The sequence below is a fragment of the Siphateles boraxobius genome, unplaced genomic scaffold, assembly GCF_051911475.1.
Source record: "Siphateles boraxobius isolate OS27281-9 unplaced genomic scaffold, OSU_SipBor_1 20, whole genome shotgun sequence".
Taxonomy (NCBI): Eukaryota; Metazoa; Chordata; class Actinopteri; order Cypriniformes; family Leuciscidae; genus Siphateles; species Siphateles boraxobius.
Window position 1 is genome coordinate 2,986,525 of NW_027508811.1, and position 19,085 is coordinate 3,005,609.

General features: G+C 45.4%; 1 protein-coding gene across 1 annotated transcript in view; it reads left to right on the forward strand.

Moving 5' to 3' along the window:
- Positions 1–19,085, forward strand: part of pcdh15a (protocadherin-related 15a) — a 365,233-nt gene that overhangs the window by 177,073 nt on the left and 169,075 nt on the right. The window contains exon 9 of the mRNA XM_077236392.1: positions 11,470–11,640. Within this exon, the coding sequence (XP_077092507.1) occupies positions 11,470–11,640 (171 nt within the window). The remainder of the gene's footprint in view (positions 1–11,469; positions 11,641–19,085) is intronic.

Genomic DNA, 19,085 nt, shown 5'->3' on the forward strand with positions numbered 1-19,085 from the left:
GAGGACTATGTCACTCAACTGAGTAAGGGAAAAAGAGAAAGAGATGTTAAAAACCAATTAAAAAAAACAAGAAAGAAAATTCTTAACTAGGAGAAATATTATTTCCCTTTCAAGGGAACTCGAGCTGCGTCAAACGCTGTGTGAACGCCCCTGCGTTGTGCGTCCTGAAGCACGTATGGAATCAGCCCAATGGAGAGATGGAACGTCATAGGCGGGTGACGTCATCGACCAGGAAACTATAAAGCACCCCATAAACACAAGCGCAACAGCTTTCTGTGCCTTCAGTCGCACTATATGTGAATCTGTCCCTGTGTGAATATTGTCTGTCTTTACATACTCTGCACCACACAAACAATTTATATATATATATATATATATATATATATATATATATATATATATATATATATATATATATATATATATATATATATATATATATATATATATATATATTAAGAGAGATATGGCGAACGAACAGCAGTTTAGGAAGTGTGTCCCTCCCTGCTCGCGTTATTTTACGAGTGGGGATACACACGTTCTTTGTGTTGGTTGTTTGGGAGTGCAGCATGCCCAGTCAGCTCTCGAGGGAGCTGATTGTGAGCATTGCGAGCGTCTGCCATTAAGGACGCTCCGCTCCCCCCCGGGCGCTCTTCGAGGAGAGCGGTTCGGTGCGCACTCCCCGCGGTTCGGGTCCCGCTCTTGCCGAGGCAGAGCGACGACGCGTATCGTGGGGATCGCAGATGGATCTCTCAGCGGGGTTAGAGACGGGCTCTGCCTTATCACTCCCTTCACCTGTGAGATCCAGTGCCTCAGTCCCGTGTTCGGAAGCACGCGCTGCGGTTTCTCCGCTCGGGCTGAGGCACCAGTTATAAATGAGGGAGATGTGGAGGATTCGCCACCTTACACTCCCGAAAGTGATGAGCTAGTGGAGGTATTAACAAGAGCTGTAGAAAAACTCAGCATTGTATGGCCAGTGACTAGACAGGAGTCTGTTTCTAAATCAAAATTAGATGAGAGATTTTTGCCGTCACGAGTGCAACCTCCACGCCGGTGTTTGCCGTTTTTTCCTGATCTCCACACTGAGGTGTCGAAATCGTGGAAAAAACCTATTCTAATATTGTGGGGAAAAAATCATATGGTTATTCGGCTATGCCTCGCGTGGAAGAGACGCTTGCGAGTTTTCTCTCCCTCGAGGCTGCGTCATCTGTGAAGGCACCGGCATTACCCACCAAGCCTCTTAAAAAAGAAATATTTCGTTTTTTGTGGGTAAAGCGTATTCGGCGGCGGGTCAGGCTGCGTTATGTCTGCATACTATGTCTATTATGCAGGCATACCAGGCTGACCTGCTGAGGGACATGAGTGAGAGTGAGGAGGTCAGTGCTGACGTGGTTCGCGAACTGCGTCAGGCTGCTGATTTATCCCTGCGCGCAACCAGAGAGTTGGCCAAGCTAGTGGGTCTATCTATGGCAGCTCTGGTGGCCGCAGAAAGACATCTATGGTTAAATCAGACAAATATAAAAGAAAAAGAAAAAGCTTTCCTTTTAGACACTCCTCTCTCCCCCCTGGGTTTATTTGGCGATGCTGTAAATTCTGTCATCGATAAATTCCAGGAGAAGGAAAAGCAAACAACAGCTTTTAAGAAATTTCTCCCTTTAAAAATTCAGGGCCCTGGGGCTGCTGAGCGGGAGCAGCCCCGGCCGTCTGCGAGCTCATCATATAGGGCGCTGAAGCAGAGTGTCGCGTCTCGTGCTCCCCCTGCTGGACAGTGGGCTCAGCCGCGGCACTCTCAGCCGAAATCTCCCAGTAATAGAACTGATCTGAGGACAGTTATATTAGCTAAGAAGGCTTCGGCTAAGAAGAAGTCCTGACGCCACGGCGCGCAGGACACTGAGGGTGGTCCCCACCGAGGCGGAAAGGTGTTCACCTCTTTCTACGGTGCCCATTCTTCCTCGGGTACCTCAGGGGCCCGTTCTGCCAACCCTGCCGTCAGGCCGGGGCGCAGACGGTCCCAGCGAGCGATTTCCCGAGGGACGCTCGCTCCCTCTGCGGAGGGTTTCAGAGCGGTTAGACCAGTTGTTCCCTGCCGGTGTGCCGTTACAGGGCGCTGCGTTTGCTGCTCAAGTTACACCAGAGGCCAGTCTCGAGAGACTGGTACCCTTAGTAGAATTTCTGGCAGAGTGGAAAAGCCTTCCAAAAATATCTCATTGGGTCCTGCAGACAATAGAAAGGGATTATGCTATCCAATTCAGGTGTCGTCCACCTAGATTCAGAGGGGTTCTGCCTACAGTGATGGGCCCCGAGCAGGCTCTGGTTATGGAACAAGAGGTGAAAGCACTCCTTCAAAAGGAGGCTATAGAACGGGTTCCTCCTCCCAGTGTGGAGTCAGGCTATTACAGCCGATATTTCATCGTTCCAAAATAAGATGGGGGGTTGCGTCCAATTTTAGACCTGCGCCTATTGAATCACTCGGTAGGGAAGCCAAAATTCAAGATGCTCTCTATCAAGCAGATCGTGTCACAAATCAGATCCGAGGACTGGTCTGTCACGATAGATCTAAGGGACGCGTACTTCCACATTTCCATCCTTCCACAACACAGGAAGTTCCTGAGATTCGCCTTCGGGGGCGAGGTGGACCAGCGCAGGGTTCTTCCGTTTGGCCTAGCTTTATCTCCCCGCTCTTTCACAAAATGCATGGACGCAGCACTAGTGCCCCTGAGGCTTCAGGGTGTTCGTGTCCTCAATTACATCAACGATTGGTTGATTTTAGCTCAGACAGAGCAGATGGCGGTTCGACATTGAGATGTCGTTCTCGTTCCTATCAGGAAGTTGGGGTTGAGGCTGAACGCAAAGAAAAGTGTATTATCTCCTCAGAAGACCACTTTTCTGGGTGTCGTTTGGGTTTCGGTTTCGATGCAGGCGCGACTCGCTCCGACCCGCATCGTTTCGATTCTCTCAGCTGTGAAACAAGTAAAGCTAGGCCAGCTACTTACTGTAAAACAGTTTTAGAGACTGTCGGGTCTGATGGCAGCAGCGTTCGACGTTATACCTTGCGGCCTGTTGTACATGAGATCGCTACAGTGGTGGCTCAGGACCAAGGGATTCTCCCCGAGGGGAAATCCGCTCCGCACGGTCAAGTCACGCGGCGCTGCCTTCGTGCTCTGGTCATGTGGAACGAAACTTGGTTCCTATTCAAAGGGCCTGTGTTGGGGGCTCTTTGTCGTCGCGTAACGCTAACGACGGATGCTTCCCTCACAGGGTGGGGGGCGGTCACGAGTGGTCGTCCAGCCCAAGGGCTGTCGCAGGACCATCATCTATCACGGCTTATAAATTGTCTAGAGATGTTGGCGGTGTTCCAGGCTCTGAAACACTTCCTAGCAGACCTGAGAGGTCATCATGTGTTAGTTCAGTCAGACAACACTTCGGTGGTCTCTTATATAAATCATCAGGGGGGCCTGCGGTTTCGCCGGCTTTACAAGTTGGCCCGTCAGATCCTCCTGTGGTCCCAAGGGAGGTTACTATTTCTGAGAGCAATGTATCTTCCTGGGTATTTGAATGTTGTAGCAGACTCCCTGTCGAGACAGGGGCCGAGGCCGGGGGATTGGAGACTCCATCCCGAGGTCGTGGAGCTCCTTTGGTTGAGTTTCGGTCGCGCCGAGGTGGGCCTATTCGCTTCCAAGGAGACCACGCATTGTCATCTGTGGTTTTACATCAGCCATCCAGCCCCTCTGGGGTTGGACGCTATGGTGCAGCCGTGGCCGAGGTCACGTCTGTTCACCTTTCCCCCGATTGCTCTGCTACCTGAAGTTCTGGAGAGGGTTCGCCGGGACGGGGTCAGCCTACTATTAGTAGCCCCTTTCTGGCCGGCCCGAGTATGGTTTGCGGACCTGATTTCTCTCCTGGACGGCTCTCCCTTGGAGCTCCCGGTCAGGAGGGATCTACTCTCTCAGGCGGGCGGCATGATATTTCACCCCCGCCCAGTATTGTGGGCTTGGCCTCTGAGGGGCTACTTTCATTAAGTTCTACGACCTAGACTTAAGTTCTACCCCTGGGGCACAGGTGCTCTCGTCCTCTGTGCGCTAGTTCTCACATGGCGGTCACTTGGTCCTATGGCGACGTGGGTATTAGCGTTCCCACAGCGTTTGACGCAGCTCGAGTTCCCTTGAAAGGGAACGTCTCGGTTACGTATGTAACCCTAGTTCCCTGATAGGGAACGAGACGCTGCGTCATTCCACCATACTCCCGGCATTCCTGCTAGCGCTTCCTTCAGGCCTATCAGAAGCTGTTGCGCTTGTGTTTATGGGGTGCTTTATAGTTTCCTGGTCGATGACGTCACCCGCCTATGACGTTCCATCTCTCCATTGGGCTGATTCCATACGTGCTTCAGGACGCACAACGCAGGGGCGTTCACACAGCGTTTGACGCAGCTCGAGTTCCCTTGGAAGGGAAATAATATTTCTCCTAGTTAAGAATTTTCTTTCTTGTTTTTTTTAATTGGTTTTTAACCTCTCTTTCTCTTTTTCCCTTACTCAGTTGAGTGACATAGTCCTCACATTACGAGTTTAAACGTTCCATCTCTCCATTGGGCTGATTCCATACGTGCTTCAGGACGCACAACGCAGGGGCGTTCCCACATCGTTTCGACGCAGCGTCTCGTTCCCTATCAGGGAACTAGGGTTATATACGTAACCAAGACGTTTTCTCGTAAATGCTTCCTATCAAAGAGAATCTGTTTCCAGAAAGGTAAACAATATTATTCTTTATGTTTACAACGAAAAATAATACAATAATAATGCTGATACCTCTTTTCTGAGTTTGACAGGATTGACACCACACACCGTCAGTTGGACCGCTTACACTAGGGATGCTTTGAAGGCGACGGTTGCTCAACACTTGTCTCTGTTAATTGATCTTGGATAAGATGTCAAATTGTAAAAATGCATTTTCAAATGCAGGGAGAGTATGGAGAACAAGAAAGGGTTTGATTAAAAATCAAATACCTAATGATTTCTTTGGAAAGATTATCTTTCTCTTTCTTTTGAATCAATTGATGGTTCTCGCAGGTATGTTCCCTACAAGTGCGAAGAACGGGATTGAATAAAGCAGGACGGCACAGGAAAGATGTGAGAAGGGAAGGAGGGAAGGAGATTTGATCCACAAATGGCTCCTGGAGCCTTTGTCAAACTACGAGTATAGAATTGACAGTTGCCAAACATTAAACATTCACAAATAAAACTTTGTAAGAGAGGGTTATCTCTGATTTATTTGAAGCTCGTAGTGAGATACCAATGTCTCATATTGAGGCTCAGGTGTGTTACTCCCAAGCTAAAGTTAAAAAAGTTAAGGAAAAGGTAATAAAGATGAAAGAAAGTAATAATGATAATGGATAAAATAAGAAAAAGGGAAATTAAATAAAGAGGTAAATGAATAAGTAAAATAGAATGGTTAAGTTTATAACCACAACTGAAAGAAATGAGGACAGGAGGATACAACGCAATAACAATAAGGAGCAAGTATGAGTCTAACAATATTTTGTAATAGGTAAAATGTTTCTGGAATAAGTTCTTAACTTTGAAAGTTTAAGACTTATTCGCCTGAAGTGATTAGATTTAAAAGAGAAATTTAGAAGTTATGAAATTAGATTTATTAAAAATAAATCGAGAAATCATTATAAATTACCTGTTTAGGAAAATAATTTTTTCCTTTTCATTTAATATTTCCTCTTCTAACTCAAATTCAAATTTGACAATTAATAATCATAAACCAGTATTTTCTTTTTCATGTAAAATGCAATTAAAGGAATTAATAATTGCAAACGACTTCCTTTTCACGGAAAATATGGGTTAAGATATGAGAAAGGTAAATAAGAAAGAAGAAAAGACCAACAAGTGTAGAGTCAATGTGTTTAAATGGTTAAATCCCTTTAACTTTGTTCACACAGACACTGTATACCACTGAGGTTAGTACTGCTGATAACCGTAAATAATGCTTAAGGCCGTCGCATATAGCCCTCACTGTAACACCTGCATAGGTTAGCTTAGCAAAGGGGTAGCTAGCTTAGCCACCAAAGGGTTTGTTTACACAGTGGCCAGATCATGCGAGAGGTCAGAGTTCCCCCGGAAGCGTTGGTTAAGACTTCCGTGTCACGATCGTAACTAGGGCGACCAAACAAACGCTAGTGGCCAAACATGTGAATTGCAACAGTTTGTAAACAGTTACGCATAACATGAAATGTCGGCGCATTTTAACAATGTTTAAAGAATATGCACGTACAGTCGATCATATCACGTGAAATGTCGGCGCATTTCAAACTGTACAAATAAGGGACACCACTCGTAGCTGTTCTTACGACGTGGGGCTTCACTCAGTTTTTTAAGAGTGAGTTTAAATTTAAAGGACAGCTTTGCGCTGTAATATAGATGGGATAAAAGCGATCTCTGGCGGATCGTCTCTGTGCAATGTTATCTGAGAACACAAAACAACAGGGTTCTTCACTGTTTGTTAGTTTCAACGTCAAGCTTTACTTGAACACAATAAAAATAACTCTTATTCAACTACACTCGGACACACGCAGTGCGTGCACGATAATTCATTGAACAGACAACCATACAAGCAAACATAGACAAACAGCTGTTTATTACTGGGATTGCAGTGGAACACGCATTGACAATCAGATAAATATAACTGCTTCTATGTTTATCACGGATCGCAGGAGAACACGCACTGTGAATCGGATAAAAATATATAACGTTAGATGAGGAACACGCTCATCGCTCTGTGAGGAGAATATTCGTTCTTATATGGTTATTTTAATTACTGCAGTATAATTTCGTAAATTGCTCTGGCTGATACACACACGTATAGCTTTGAAAGACCAATTCATTCAAACTCATTCATTTCCAATTCATTCTCCATAAGTCACACACAGACTCTCGAGTTACGGATCTTTCATCCGCACAAAATGAAAAGATAAATTACTTCGTATATGCTTAAAATTTAGGTTAAACTGCCCGCATTCTCCACCAATAAAATGTAGCGTTTATACTCCCGTATAAATATAACTAATTATTTTTCATAACGGATTATGATCAATAATTAATAATTTAATTATTTTCAGAATTTACTGTGGCAGAATCAATAGTATGATCATTTTATCAGTTCATCCAATGAACGGAAAGCATATACAATTATCAATTCTAGGAAATATTATATCTCCCTGGCCAAGAAAGACTAATTCCCAGCTAACAGCTAAATTTAGAAATAATTCAAGGGTAAAAGCATAGGTAGCTTTAGATCGCAGTTCAAGACAATAAATCTGTAAGCACATAACACAAGACAATTATCTTTAAAATATAAACAAGACTTTATTGGTTATCCAAGAACATAAAACTAATATCTAACACAAACACACGCACACATACATTCATACCAGTTGCAGAAAGAAAGAGAGTGAGGAAAGAACTGAGTTTTAAGAGTGAGATGGTGAAATCCCAAGTTTCTATATGCACTTATAAGACATGACCTGAACGAACCATCAATCATTAATTTTACCCTTCTATCATTTCTTAGGCGGGTTATGCAATTTTATCAATATACACCAGTTCAGCTAAGAGTCTGGAGACTACTTGCTTGTCCTTGCGCTGCTTTTGGGGATTCCTTTTCCGTTGTAAAGGGGGTTTCCCGGTCCGTTCGTTTGGCTGATCTTCTCGTGTGCCCGGATGGAGCTTGGACAGCCAGTCACGTGGTGTGTTGGCGCGGAAGAATGGAAGTCTTTGAAGTTGGAAGCTGGTTTTGCAGTTGAAACGTTAAAACGAAACTTTGCAGCAAAACTTAACTTAGAACCGAGACTTTTAACGAGAAAATAAAGGAAAACTTAGGAAAGAAAGAAAATTGAGACGAGAGTAGATGATGACAGCTTGAATGAAGCTGTTGAACCCGTTCTTCTGATCTTAATTTGTGTTCTTTGTCTCTACGCGTCTACATGGTTACTATAACCATCGTCTGCTCCACCCGACTTGTTGTTCTGCCGAGACCTTTTTCGAGAGAGAGCCCGCCCGACTTCTGTTCTATTCTTCTAGAGTATTATTCTACTAAAGTCCTGTTCGGTCTAAGGTTTTAAACTCAAGTGTTTTGTCCCGCCTCCTGGAGGAATTTGGAATTCGGACAATAAGATACTATATGGTTATTTGAGAAGAGGGTCTTTTCTATCCCCCCCCCCCCCCCCCCCCTTTCTCTTATCGTGAATCATGTGTTATCTGTGGTCTGCTTACTCATCAGCTCGAACAGAGGATTCAGTTTAGACATAATTTCCATTTTAAGAACATAAACATTTTTACACAGATTTCAATCAAGCCACCTTCTGAATTAATAATATATGAGCATAATGATAGGAAACACGATACACTTTCATTCACACAGGTAATAGTTACAACAATTAGATGACTTATATGTGATTAAGCATAATAGACACATACAGGGGTCATAGACATAATATAGAATTATGTAGTTGAACGATGTTTGATTATAAGTTCGTCAAGAATTGTTTTGTGATGATTGTATGCATTTTTTATATGAAAAGTCTCTTGTCTCTGTGGTTTTTAAGAGGTCTCAACAATGAGGTCATTCAAAGGTCTTCAAGAAGGGAGAAATCTGTTTTACATCTCTGTCATGGGTAGGGGGGCGCCGATCCGATACTCAGTATCGGTATTGCTCCGATACTAGCAATATTTGCCGGATCGGGTATCGCCAGACGAGACCATCCAAATCCGATCCGATATTGTATAGCCTACGTATGTTAATGTTATACAGCACAAAAGGCACAAAAACATTATAAAGCACTATAATGTTTTCGTGTACTGTATTACAAGATTTCTGAAGCCATTACAATTAGTTTAATGTGAGGTACAGATTTAAATCGTTAAATTAATCTTCACCTAAGTGCTTCCCTCCGTTGCGGCTGTCAGTCATTCTCAGCACTCAAACAGCGCGTCGCGCTCGGGTAAAACAGTCAACACGATGAAACTCTCTCCAAGATGAGTCAATGTTCCTATTATTATACTGTAGATATGTAGATAAAGGTCTATGGTTTGCATAAAAGGCTTTAACGTGCTGGACTTTCACATGTTACTTTCAACCGGGTGTCTGTTAGATCACAACACAACTCCTCAGTGATCACAACACTGGAGTAGAGAGCGATATAATTGCTCTTCACACGCACATTAACTGAAATTTAAAACTGTTAAAAGGCTCAAACTAATGAATAAATAAAGAAATATATGTATATCTTACTTTTGTGCTTTGAACTTTTCAATGCGACGCGCTGCGCGCCGTGACTCCATGTTGCTTCGAGCGCATCGTTCTGCGCACGGGATGCGGATAAGGTTTCGTGCCGCTCTGAATTGGAGCCTTTCATATTACAATACTTTTGCGCAATGGCAGTTTATTGATAGCCTTAGTTGTTCTGTCCAATCTATGTATCATATGTTGCTGCTTCATTAAAAAGTTGTGCTTAAAATTTTTAAATAAATGTAATTTAATTATATAGTATATATTTTGTCTGTATTGTTTTACAAAGTAAGGAAAATAATGTTTAAGTCAAGCTTTGATGCCTTTAACAAAAGAATAATCCCAGTCTCTTCCCCACAGTGAGGCATACAGTTACAGTTTATTAGGTAATTTGGCACTGTTTTTTTTATTATTATTTTAGTATTGGATCGGATCGGTATCGGCCAATACTGAGTCCCAGGTATCGGAATCGGTATCGGAGGCAAAAAAAGCGGATCGTGCCACCCCTAGTCATGGGATCTTGGTCCTTAAGAAAGTCGTAGTCTGTTAGTCGCAGGGGTCAGGAGACCTCTTGTTAGGGCCTCTTGTTTCACCATTTCTGAACAGATCTGTTTTTGCCAAATTATAAAACATTGACAACGTTCTTCCTTTAGTTAAACAATAAAAGGTCCTTCCGGTTGCAGATTCGCTGGAGCCTATGGCTCTGGGTCTGGTGATTTGATTCTGGAATGTGAAGACTCTTTGTGGGATTATGTATGAACAGTCACCTAAAAGCTTCAATTGTGTTTGGTTCATTCTCATTGTCGCTACAAGGTTGTATTGTAAAACACTTTTGCTGCTATTGAGATGTGATACTGGTAAGGTTAGGGTCAGGTGTGATGTATGGGTCGGTTTAAGGGTAGGTTAATGTGTAAGGGAAGGGTCAACTGTGTAATTACAAATGTAATTACATAAATTAATTACAGCTGTAATTACATGTAGGTATTTTCAAAATGTAAGTACAATGTAAAAAACATGTATGTACACTAAGTCCATTGTATCAAATTATTAATTTCAATGTAAGTACATAGTACTTAAAGCCACTTAATATAAAGTGGGACCAAAAAATCTGTCCAATTTTGACAATATGTAATATGTAACTGAACGTATACAGGTGAATGCTGTTTGAAATTGTATTTATGTGTTTATTTATTAGTTACTTTGGCTTGAGTATAGTTGTTTGAGAGTTTGTGTTTAAAGTTTCAGTTGGCATTTTAGAGTGTTTGAGCTTGCATTTGAGAGTTTTTCAATTTGCATTGGTGAGGTTATACTTTTAAAATGTGTACTTTCAAGTTTATGTTTTGGAGTTTGAGAGTTGAGAGGAAATAGCACTCGTGAGTTTACGGAGGAGTTTTTGAATTTGTGAGTTTGTGTTCGAGAGTTTTTTTTTATTTTTATTTTTTTATTCCAGGCACCTCCCTATATCTGTCACTGAATAACCAGCATCCTGATTCACTTCCAAATGCATCCCTTCACTGTCACATGAGCTGCATACACAACTAGCTTTAAACCCGTCTAGAACAGCATCTCTGTGAGGTGTCTAGACCCCAGAGGCCGTGAGCATGTTTTCATAGAGCCAAATGGCTCAAATAAATGCCTTACATCAGGGCTGGAACAGCTCTCCTTGAAGAAAATTGAATCATTTCAGGATGTGAAAAATGAGGGGATGGGTTTGTTACTGAGTTCTCTCTCTCACACTGAAATCTGATTGGAGGAAAGAATTAACTTTGATTCTAAATATTTATTTAGTCCCTAGGAATTGGAATTCAGTCAATAATTACAGCTTGGTGAATTAGATTTTACTACATTTACATTTTGTGATTCCTTTACCTGTTGGTCTATAAAGTTTAAAAGTTCAAAGTGATTAAAAAAGTTCAAAGTGATACAATTGTTTATATACAAATTATATATGTTAATTAATTAAGGTTTAAGTAAAAAGAAAAATGCTTGTAGTAATATTTAAATAAGAAAATAGAGTAGATCGTTTAACAATTAATATATTTTGGGGTAAAAAAAATATTGTCCTTTCACCTATTTCTATGCTCTCATTATCCTTGTTGCTGTCTCTCTGTATGCAGATCTGTGAACGTTGTGTCCGAAGGTCTAGGTATCTATGGAAACATGCCAGCTTTTTTTTCTTTCTAGGACCGGGCTCCATTTCCAGGAAGTCGTCGCACAGCAACCACTACTCTAACTCTGGATGTTTTAGATGGAGATGATCTAGGTCCCATGTTCCTTCCGTGTGTTCTGGTCAGGAACACACAGGACTGTTACCCCATCACATTCCGTGTGGCTATTCCTGAGCTCACTGACCTGGTAAGAACTAACAGAAAACCTCAGAGGTCTTCAAATGTTGAATATTCCCTCCATAACGTTATTTTCCTACCTGACTCTCTTAGGGTAGGGGAGGGGAGGGGCTGGGGGGGGGGGGGTGGTGGTGTTGGTTAAGGTCTGATTTACCAGATGGTCTTCAACTTCTTTTAGGCCATCCTAGGCCATCTAATGACCGTGGTTCCCTTTCAGTCGATAACGTCGGACGTAGTCGACGCCGACTGAAATGGGATCTCGCTAGAGAGCCTGTCTTCTTCGAGTACTATTGAACGAGCCAATGTAATTGGCGTGCGTGATTCGCATCACACACTCCGCCCCCGCGGCGCGGGTATAAATACGGAAGTGGATGCACGCACTAGTTGCCTTTCGCTTCGGAGCCGATCGTTTGATGTCTCTGAGAGTGCTGTTGTCTACAACGAGCGAGTGTGTCGGTGTTCTTCAGGAAGACTCTCCCAGTGCTGGTGTTCTACAGCGCGAGTGCAGCGGTGATCGCGAGCTTTGAGCTCTCAACTGCTGTTTTAACAGCAACAAATTTCAAATGTTTGTGTGTGTTGATGGCTGGTTAGAGGGCGGAAAAGTGAGTGCTTCACTGTTTCAGTTCTCTGTTCAGTGTTGCCGCAGTCATTCCCCTGTGTGCTCCGGCACTGGTGACGGTCCTATTTTCTGAAAGAGCAACACGGGTGCGTTTGCGTCTTTTTCAAGATGTCATTCCGCCCGTGCGTTTCTGGGTGCGGTCGTTCCCTGTCTCTCTCTGATGGTCACAACTGTTGTGTCACGTGTTTGGCTTACAGCACGCTGAGACAGCTTTTGTGGACAGCTCATGTTTTCACTGTGGGAACATGACTGTCGCAGTGTTGAGGGCGAGACTCGCCTTCGTTCGCGGAGAGCGAGTCCCCATTACCATGCCCCACCCTCGGGTGCTGTGTGGGATGGGTGACCGGAGGATAGTGTTGGATGTCCCGCCCGGTAACCATTCCCTGTGGGCTCCTCACTCCTCCCTTCCACTGCAACCACTGGAGCCTCCTGTGTTGTCTGCTGGTCCATCTGTAATGGGTGGGCCAGCGGTTTCACTCGGGGCTCCCCTGGAGGACAGGACGCCGATTGCAGCATCGGAGGGTGAGCTGACTTCTAGAGATGATGACTCGGCTGCATTGTCTCCCTCCGGGAGTTCAATGTTGCCCGAGCCGGATCCAGAATTATCAGCTATACTGAAACGGGCCGCCGAGGCTGCCGGGCTCGAGTGGAACCTCCACCGTGTCCCGTTCAGTCTCGGTTGGAATCTGGAGTTTGGTATCTTGGGGCGGGCCGCCCTGGGCGACCCCCGACTACATGGGCATTCGTGCCTCGAGTTGTTAGACATTGCGACCGTTGCGCAGGCTTCCCCTGCATGTCACAAACTCACCCGTCACCTCCTCCTTGGAGTCAGACGCTTCTGAGGGCGCCTTGTTCCACTCCTCCCGCTTACTCAATCGTGCCGCCATCGAGCCTCACGACAGTTATAGCCAGGGCAAGTGGAGACTCCATCCCCTGGGTCCGGCTGGGTCATGACCATTCCGGGGCCGCTCAGTTGCCCCCCCGGTTTTATTTTTCCGCCAGTGTTTGGGTAAACCGAGCGGACTACCCTTGGACAAACACTGGGTCTCAGCTGCCCCAGGGGCCCGCAGAAATGCGTTTAACCCCAGTGAGCCTTCTAAAAGTGACTGCGACTCATGGTCGCCTTGCGCCTGCTCATGTCAGTGAAATCATCACTCTTCATGTTGAGCAGAATTGCTCCTGAAACTCAGTGAAGTTCATCGCACTCAGGTGTTGAGCAGCAATGCTCCTGTAGCTCTGTGAGTTCATCACAGGTAGCTCAGTGAATTCGACACACGCAGTGCTGAGCAGAAATGCTCCTGGTGCTCAGTGAAGTTCTTCGCACTCAAGTGTTGAGCAGAAATTCTCCTGCAGCTCAGTGAGTTTATCACACTCGGGTGTTGAGCAGTAATGCTCCTGAAGCTCAGTGAACTTGTCACACTCAAGTGCTGAGCAGAAATGCTCCTGTCGTTCAGTGAAGTTCTTCGCACTCAAGTGTTGAGCAGAAATGCTCCTGAAGCTCGGTGAGTTTATCACACTCAGGTGTTGAGCAGGAATGCTCCTGAAGCTCAGTGAACTTGTCACACCCAAGTGCTGAGCAGAAAATGCTCCTGAAGCCCAGTGATCTTCACATGTTGTGTTGAGCAATGGTCCTGTCTTTTGCGCCCGTCGCTTGCACCTACGTGCCAAGTCAGGAGAGGAACAGGTCTTCATAGTTGCCCCTTATTGGCCCAACTAGACCTGGTTCCCTTCAACAGCCTTCCTGACTTCCCCTGAAAACTCTTTCGGGGACGGGGCACGATGGCACACGCGTTCTTCCCCCGGAGATTCCGGGCGGTCTTACATCTGTAAGAACATGTGATAGTTACCATCACTTCTGCGAGCACCCCCTAGAATTGGGTAGCGTGCTTACGCCTTTAGAAGTGGAACCTAGTCGTTGAGTGCGTCTTCTCTCCAGAGGAGATCCTGAAAGCTTTCGATCACTTCAGTGCTCTCTTTCCTGCAAAATGGGTTGCAGTAGGCTGTTTTCCTTCACCCTCAAAATGATGTTGCCTCGGTGTTTAAACGACGCTCATCGTGTTGCAGAAGTATGCAGAAGCACGTTCTGATCGTCAGGTTCCTGAGGAGCAAGGTCTTGTAAATCCTTGTGTCCCTCTTTATCCTCTTGGGCCTTGTCCCTGGTGCGACTGCACTGCAGAGACCGCCCCTGAGCCACTGCAGGCAGTGAGTTAAAAATTCTGTTATATCAGTTCTCCTGCTCGCGTGGTCTCTACTAGAGGGTAGGGACTTGCTCGCTTTCGGTCAACGTATTGTGCCTGGAGTCTGGGCCGGCTAACTCTCACAAGCTGAGACCCCGGCTCGGATTGTGCCCAAGGTTCCTCCCTCTCCCGTAATAGGAGCAGGTGGTGAGCCTGCAAGCGCTGCCCTGGAGGAGGCAGATCCAGCCCTGGCTTCTCTGTCCGTTCGCTTGGACGTGTACAGAATGCAAGTCATAGACCTCAGACCAGCTCTTCAAATATCTGTTGGAATTCAGCAGAGAGGGAAGGCTGTTTCCATGCAAAGTTGCACTTAGTGCTTGCCTTCATTTCGGCAAAGGTCCGAGATGCAACATGTCCACTTAGGTGTTGAGCTCCTCTATGATGGGTGTAAAGTGCTCCGCCTGGGCGTTGACGATATGCTTTGCTAAAACAGATTCTAGAGTTGGGGGCTGGACGACACCTAGTTGAACCGCTGCCTCACGTGGGCTCCCTTCTCATGAAGCCAGTTTCACCGTGAGCCCGGTTCAAGTGTCGGCTTGCTGCGCCATTCCCCTCCTATGGACTGGATACGTGCGCCTTTCTACTCCAGTTGTGTTCCCTTAAAATTGAACCCTGTTGAGTTCCTCCACACCCCTCCGACGTCGGACGTGCGGAACGTCTGGTGTTAGGCCTACCACTCGTAAGCAGTGTGGAACCTGTGTTAGGCTGGGTCCATATGTTGCGGTCCCTTCGGTGACCCCATATGTGTATTCTTCCACGATACGGCTCCCTGCGGTGAGCCCGTGTCTTCCCTCGGCAGAGTCTCTCTGCCGTCACTGTCCGGTGTGTCTCCCCCCGTCTTAGGCTGGAGCCACCCCAGTGACATTCCATATGTTAGACTGCCCGGTTTCCGCCCAGTTCATATGTGGATTCTCCACATTACCTCCCTCTGGGTTGGATGTGGCTTCCGCAGCGTCCCTTCCTTCCAACGTACGGGGAACGCTTTCCCAGTGGTCCTGTAGGAACAGCAGTGACTTCCCTGGCCTAAGCCCTGTCCTTCCCCGCCTTAAGTTTGCGGGGGCATCAGGAGGCTTTGGTTTAGGCACTGGAAGGTGGCAGCGTTAGTGGCGTGTTCAATGGTTGATCCCATTTCAGTCGGCGTCGACTACGTCCGACGTTATCGACTGAAAGGGAACGTCCTGGTTGCGTATGCAACCCACCGTTCCCTGAAGGAGGGAACGGAGGACGTAGTCCCCTTGCCACTACCGCTGGACCACCGCTGACCCCGGGTTACTCTCGGCTCCTCAGCGAAAAGCAACTAGTGCGTGCATCCACTTCCGTATTTATACCCGCGCCGCGGGGGCGGAGTGTGTGATGCGAATCACGCACGCCAATTACATTGGCTCTTTCAATAGTACTCGAAGAAGACAGGCTCTCTAGCGAGATCCCATTTCAGTCGGCGTCGACTACGTCCTCCGTTCCCTCCTTCAGGGAACGGTGGGTTGCATACGCAACCAGGACGTTCTAGCTAGTCCCAATTGGTTATTTTAAGATAGTTTTGCCTGGATTTTCCAGCAAGGATGTTGTCAGATCCTGTTTTCAGTCACAGGCTATTACTATGATGCTGTATGCAACAGCTGGAATGGCAAGATATAAAACCAGGAAGATGTCTTAACTTGACTGAAACACTTCATATGTGACCCATTGAGCAGGGCAGGATGACCTGAGGCTATACAGTTGGGAGCCCTGGATAGATGCTCTGCTCTCTTAGAGAAAGACTTGAGTGCTTGAGAGCAGGTTATGTGGATGAGATTGTGCCTTGAACTATAAAGAAAGAAATAAACTATGCACTGTATGCATATTAATAATTCAGCCTCACACAGCAAGCCTATGCACCACTCACTGACTGTCTGATGTACACTACCATTCAAAAGTTTGGGGCAATTTTTTTTTATGTTTTTGAAAGATTTATCTGATGCTTGTTTGATTAAACATACAGAAACACTAATATTGTGAAAGATTATTAAAATTTGAGGGGTCAGTTATGTGAAACCATTTTCAACTGAGTTTTTTTTTAAATCGCCTCTGTGTAAACTAAAAAACTGTGGATTTGTGAAAGAGGTGACGTCATATTACCTTTTAAGTCTATAGTCACCTACGTTTTTCTTTACAAAGTGACATCACAAACTACTGTCCTGGCTGTCTAACTGTGTTTTTAATCTTTTTCGCTGATCCGTCTGAACAGAGATTGTTTTTTAAAGCAAATGAAAAACATTTTTAGTACATCATTGTCATGTAAACGTAGCCTAAAACAACAGTTTTCTATTTACATATATTTAAAAAAATGTCATTTATTTATGGTAAAGCTGAATTCCTGACATTCTTCAGTGTCACATGATCCAACAGAAATCATACTAATATGGTGATTTGATGCTCAAGAAACGTCTCGGTTACGTATGTAACCCTAGTTCCCTGAAGAGGGAATGAGATGCTGCGTCGAAACGCTGCGGGAACGCCTCTGAGTGATTGCGTCATGAAGCACGTATGAAACCAGTTCAACGGCGTGACGGAACGTCATGTGATGTCATCAACCAGGAAACTATAATGCACATCTGAACCAAACAGCGTCAGCTTCTGATAGGATAAAGCAAGTCGATCAGGGGCATGCCGGGAGTATGGCAGGGTGATACAGCGTCTCGTTCCCTCTTCTGGGAACTAGGGTTACATACGTAACCGAGACGTTCCCTTTCAAGGGAACTAGAGCTGCGTCCAAACGCTGTTGGAATGCTAATACCCACACTGCCATAAGAGAAGGTGTACGTGTATCTAGGTGAAATTCCAATTCTCTTGAGAGACGAAATAGCGAGGAAAAAGTCTTTAGAGAGATATTCTCAGAAACTTCCTCGGTGGGCTCAAATAGAGCTAGGGAGAGGCCTTCTAGTACAACAGCCAAGTCCCATGTCAGCACCCTCGTGTGAACTGCTAGCCTCAGCCACAAAGTGCCACAAAGGAAACAAGTTATTAGTGGGTGTCTCCCTACAGATACTCCACTCAAAGGGACGTGGTAAGCAGCTAATGCCGCCACATACACCTTCAGTGTGATGGGGGATAACCCTGCGGAGAAGCGCTCCAGCGAGATATATTTGGTAGACGTTTCCAATCTGCTAGAAGATCTACTAAGGATACCAGTCTCTCGAGACTGGCCTCTGGTATATTTTGAAAAGCAAGCACAGTGCCCTGAATTGGCGCACCGGCAGAGAACAACTGGCCTAACCGTTCTAGAACCCTCCTCGGAGGGAGCGAGCAACCCTCGGGTAAAAACTCACTGGTACCCTCTGCGCCCCGGCATGAAGGCGGGGTTGGAAGACCGGCCCGTGAGGGCACCTGGCAGGTGAAAGCAGAGAAAGGGAGAAGCCTTTCTCTAACCCCTCTGCCAGATCAATTTGCGAACCCCACGAGTCGATCCGCCGCTCTGCCTTGGCAGAAGCGGGACGAGAGCCGCGAGGAATGCGAGCTGATTCGCCCTCCTCAAAGAGCGATCAGCGGGAGCCATAGACTGTAAAAAATATGGACAAAGCGTCTGTGACGTCACCCATAGACTTTCTGAAGAATGGTTTTGAGGCCGTTTATGGGGGGTATGGGCGGCGCCATCTCGGAAAATCTTTTCAGAAAGGATACAGAGGTGGTATGATATGTTGTGTCAAATCATGGCCGAGACGTCAAATTTCAGGAATTCCACTTGGTTACCAGCTGTCAATCACGCTGTCAATCAAAGTTAACCACGCCCTTATTTGCCATTCATTTTATATCTAAATACGATCTAAACTAACGAGTTAGAAAAAAATTCGCCCCTTCACAGTTGTCAGGCACTCGGAACCTATCGAAAAATACAATAAAAGTCCATGGGACCAACCTGTAAAAATATGAATTTATGCTGTGAAAACGGACATTTTAACATGGGGGTCTATGGACATTTGCTCCCTTTGGGGACCTGCCCCTAGTGGATTTTACGATGTATTGCCGTTTTCCGCACTTCCGGGTAGGCTTAATTTTTCAGATTAGAATGTTGCCGCTTGGCGGGAGCACAGTATTCTCAACTGTCTCACAACAATGCTCATATGCATCCCCTTCGAGGGCTGACTGAGCGTGCTGCGCTCCCAAACGAACAACACACAATACATGTGTATTCCCACCCGTGATGTAGATTGGGTAGGGATAACACATTTTTGAAATGTTGTTCGCTCGCCAATATGACATTTTATATATATATATATATATATATATATATATATATATTTGGGTGAAAACTCCTACCTAGCAAATTCTAAGACAGACAAAAACACAACAAGGGACATAGATTCACATAGAGTGCTTGCTGCTTGCTGAAGACACAGAAGCTGACGCTATTTGTTTCAGGTCTGCTTTATAGTTTCCTGGTCGATGACGTCACATGACGTCCCGTCACGCAATTGGACTGGTTTTATACGTGTATCATGACGCAGTCACGCAGAGGCGTTCCCACAGCGTTACGACGCAATTCGAGTTCCGTTAACAGGGAACCGTTCTCATTATTATCAATGTTGAAAACAGTTGTGCTCTCTAATATTTTTGTGGAAACCT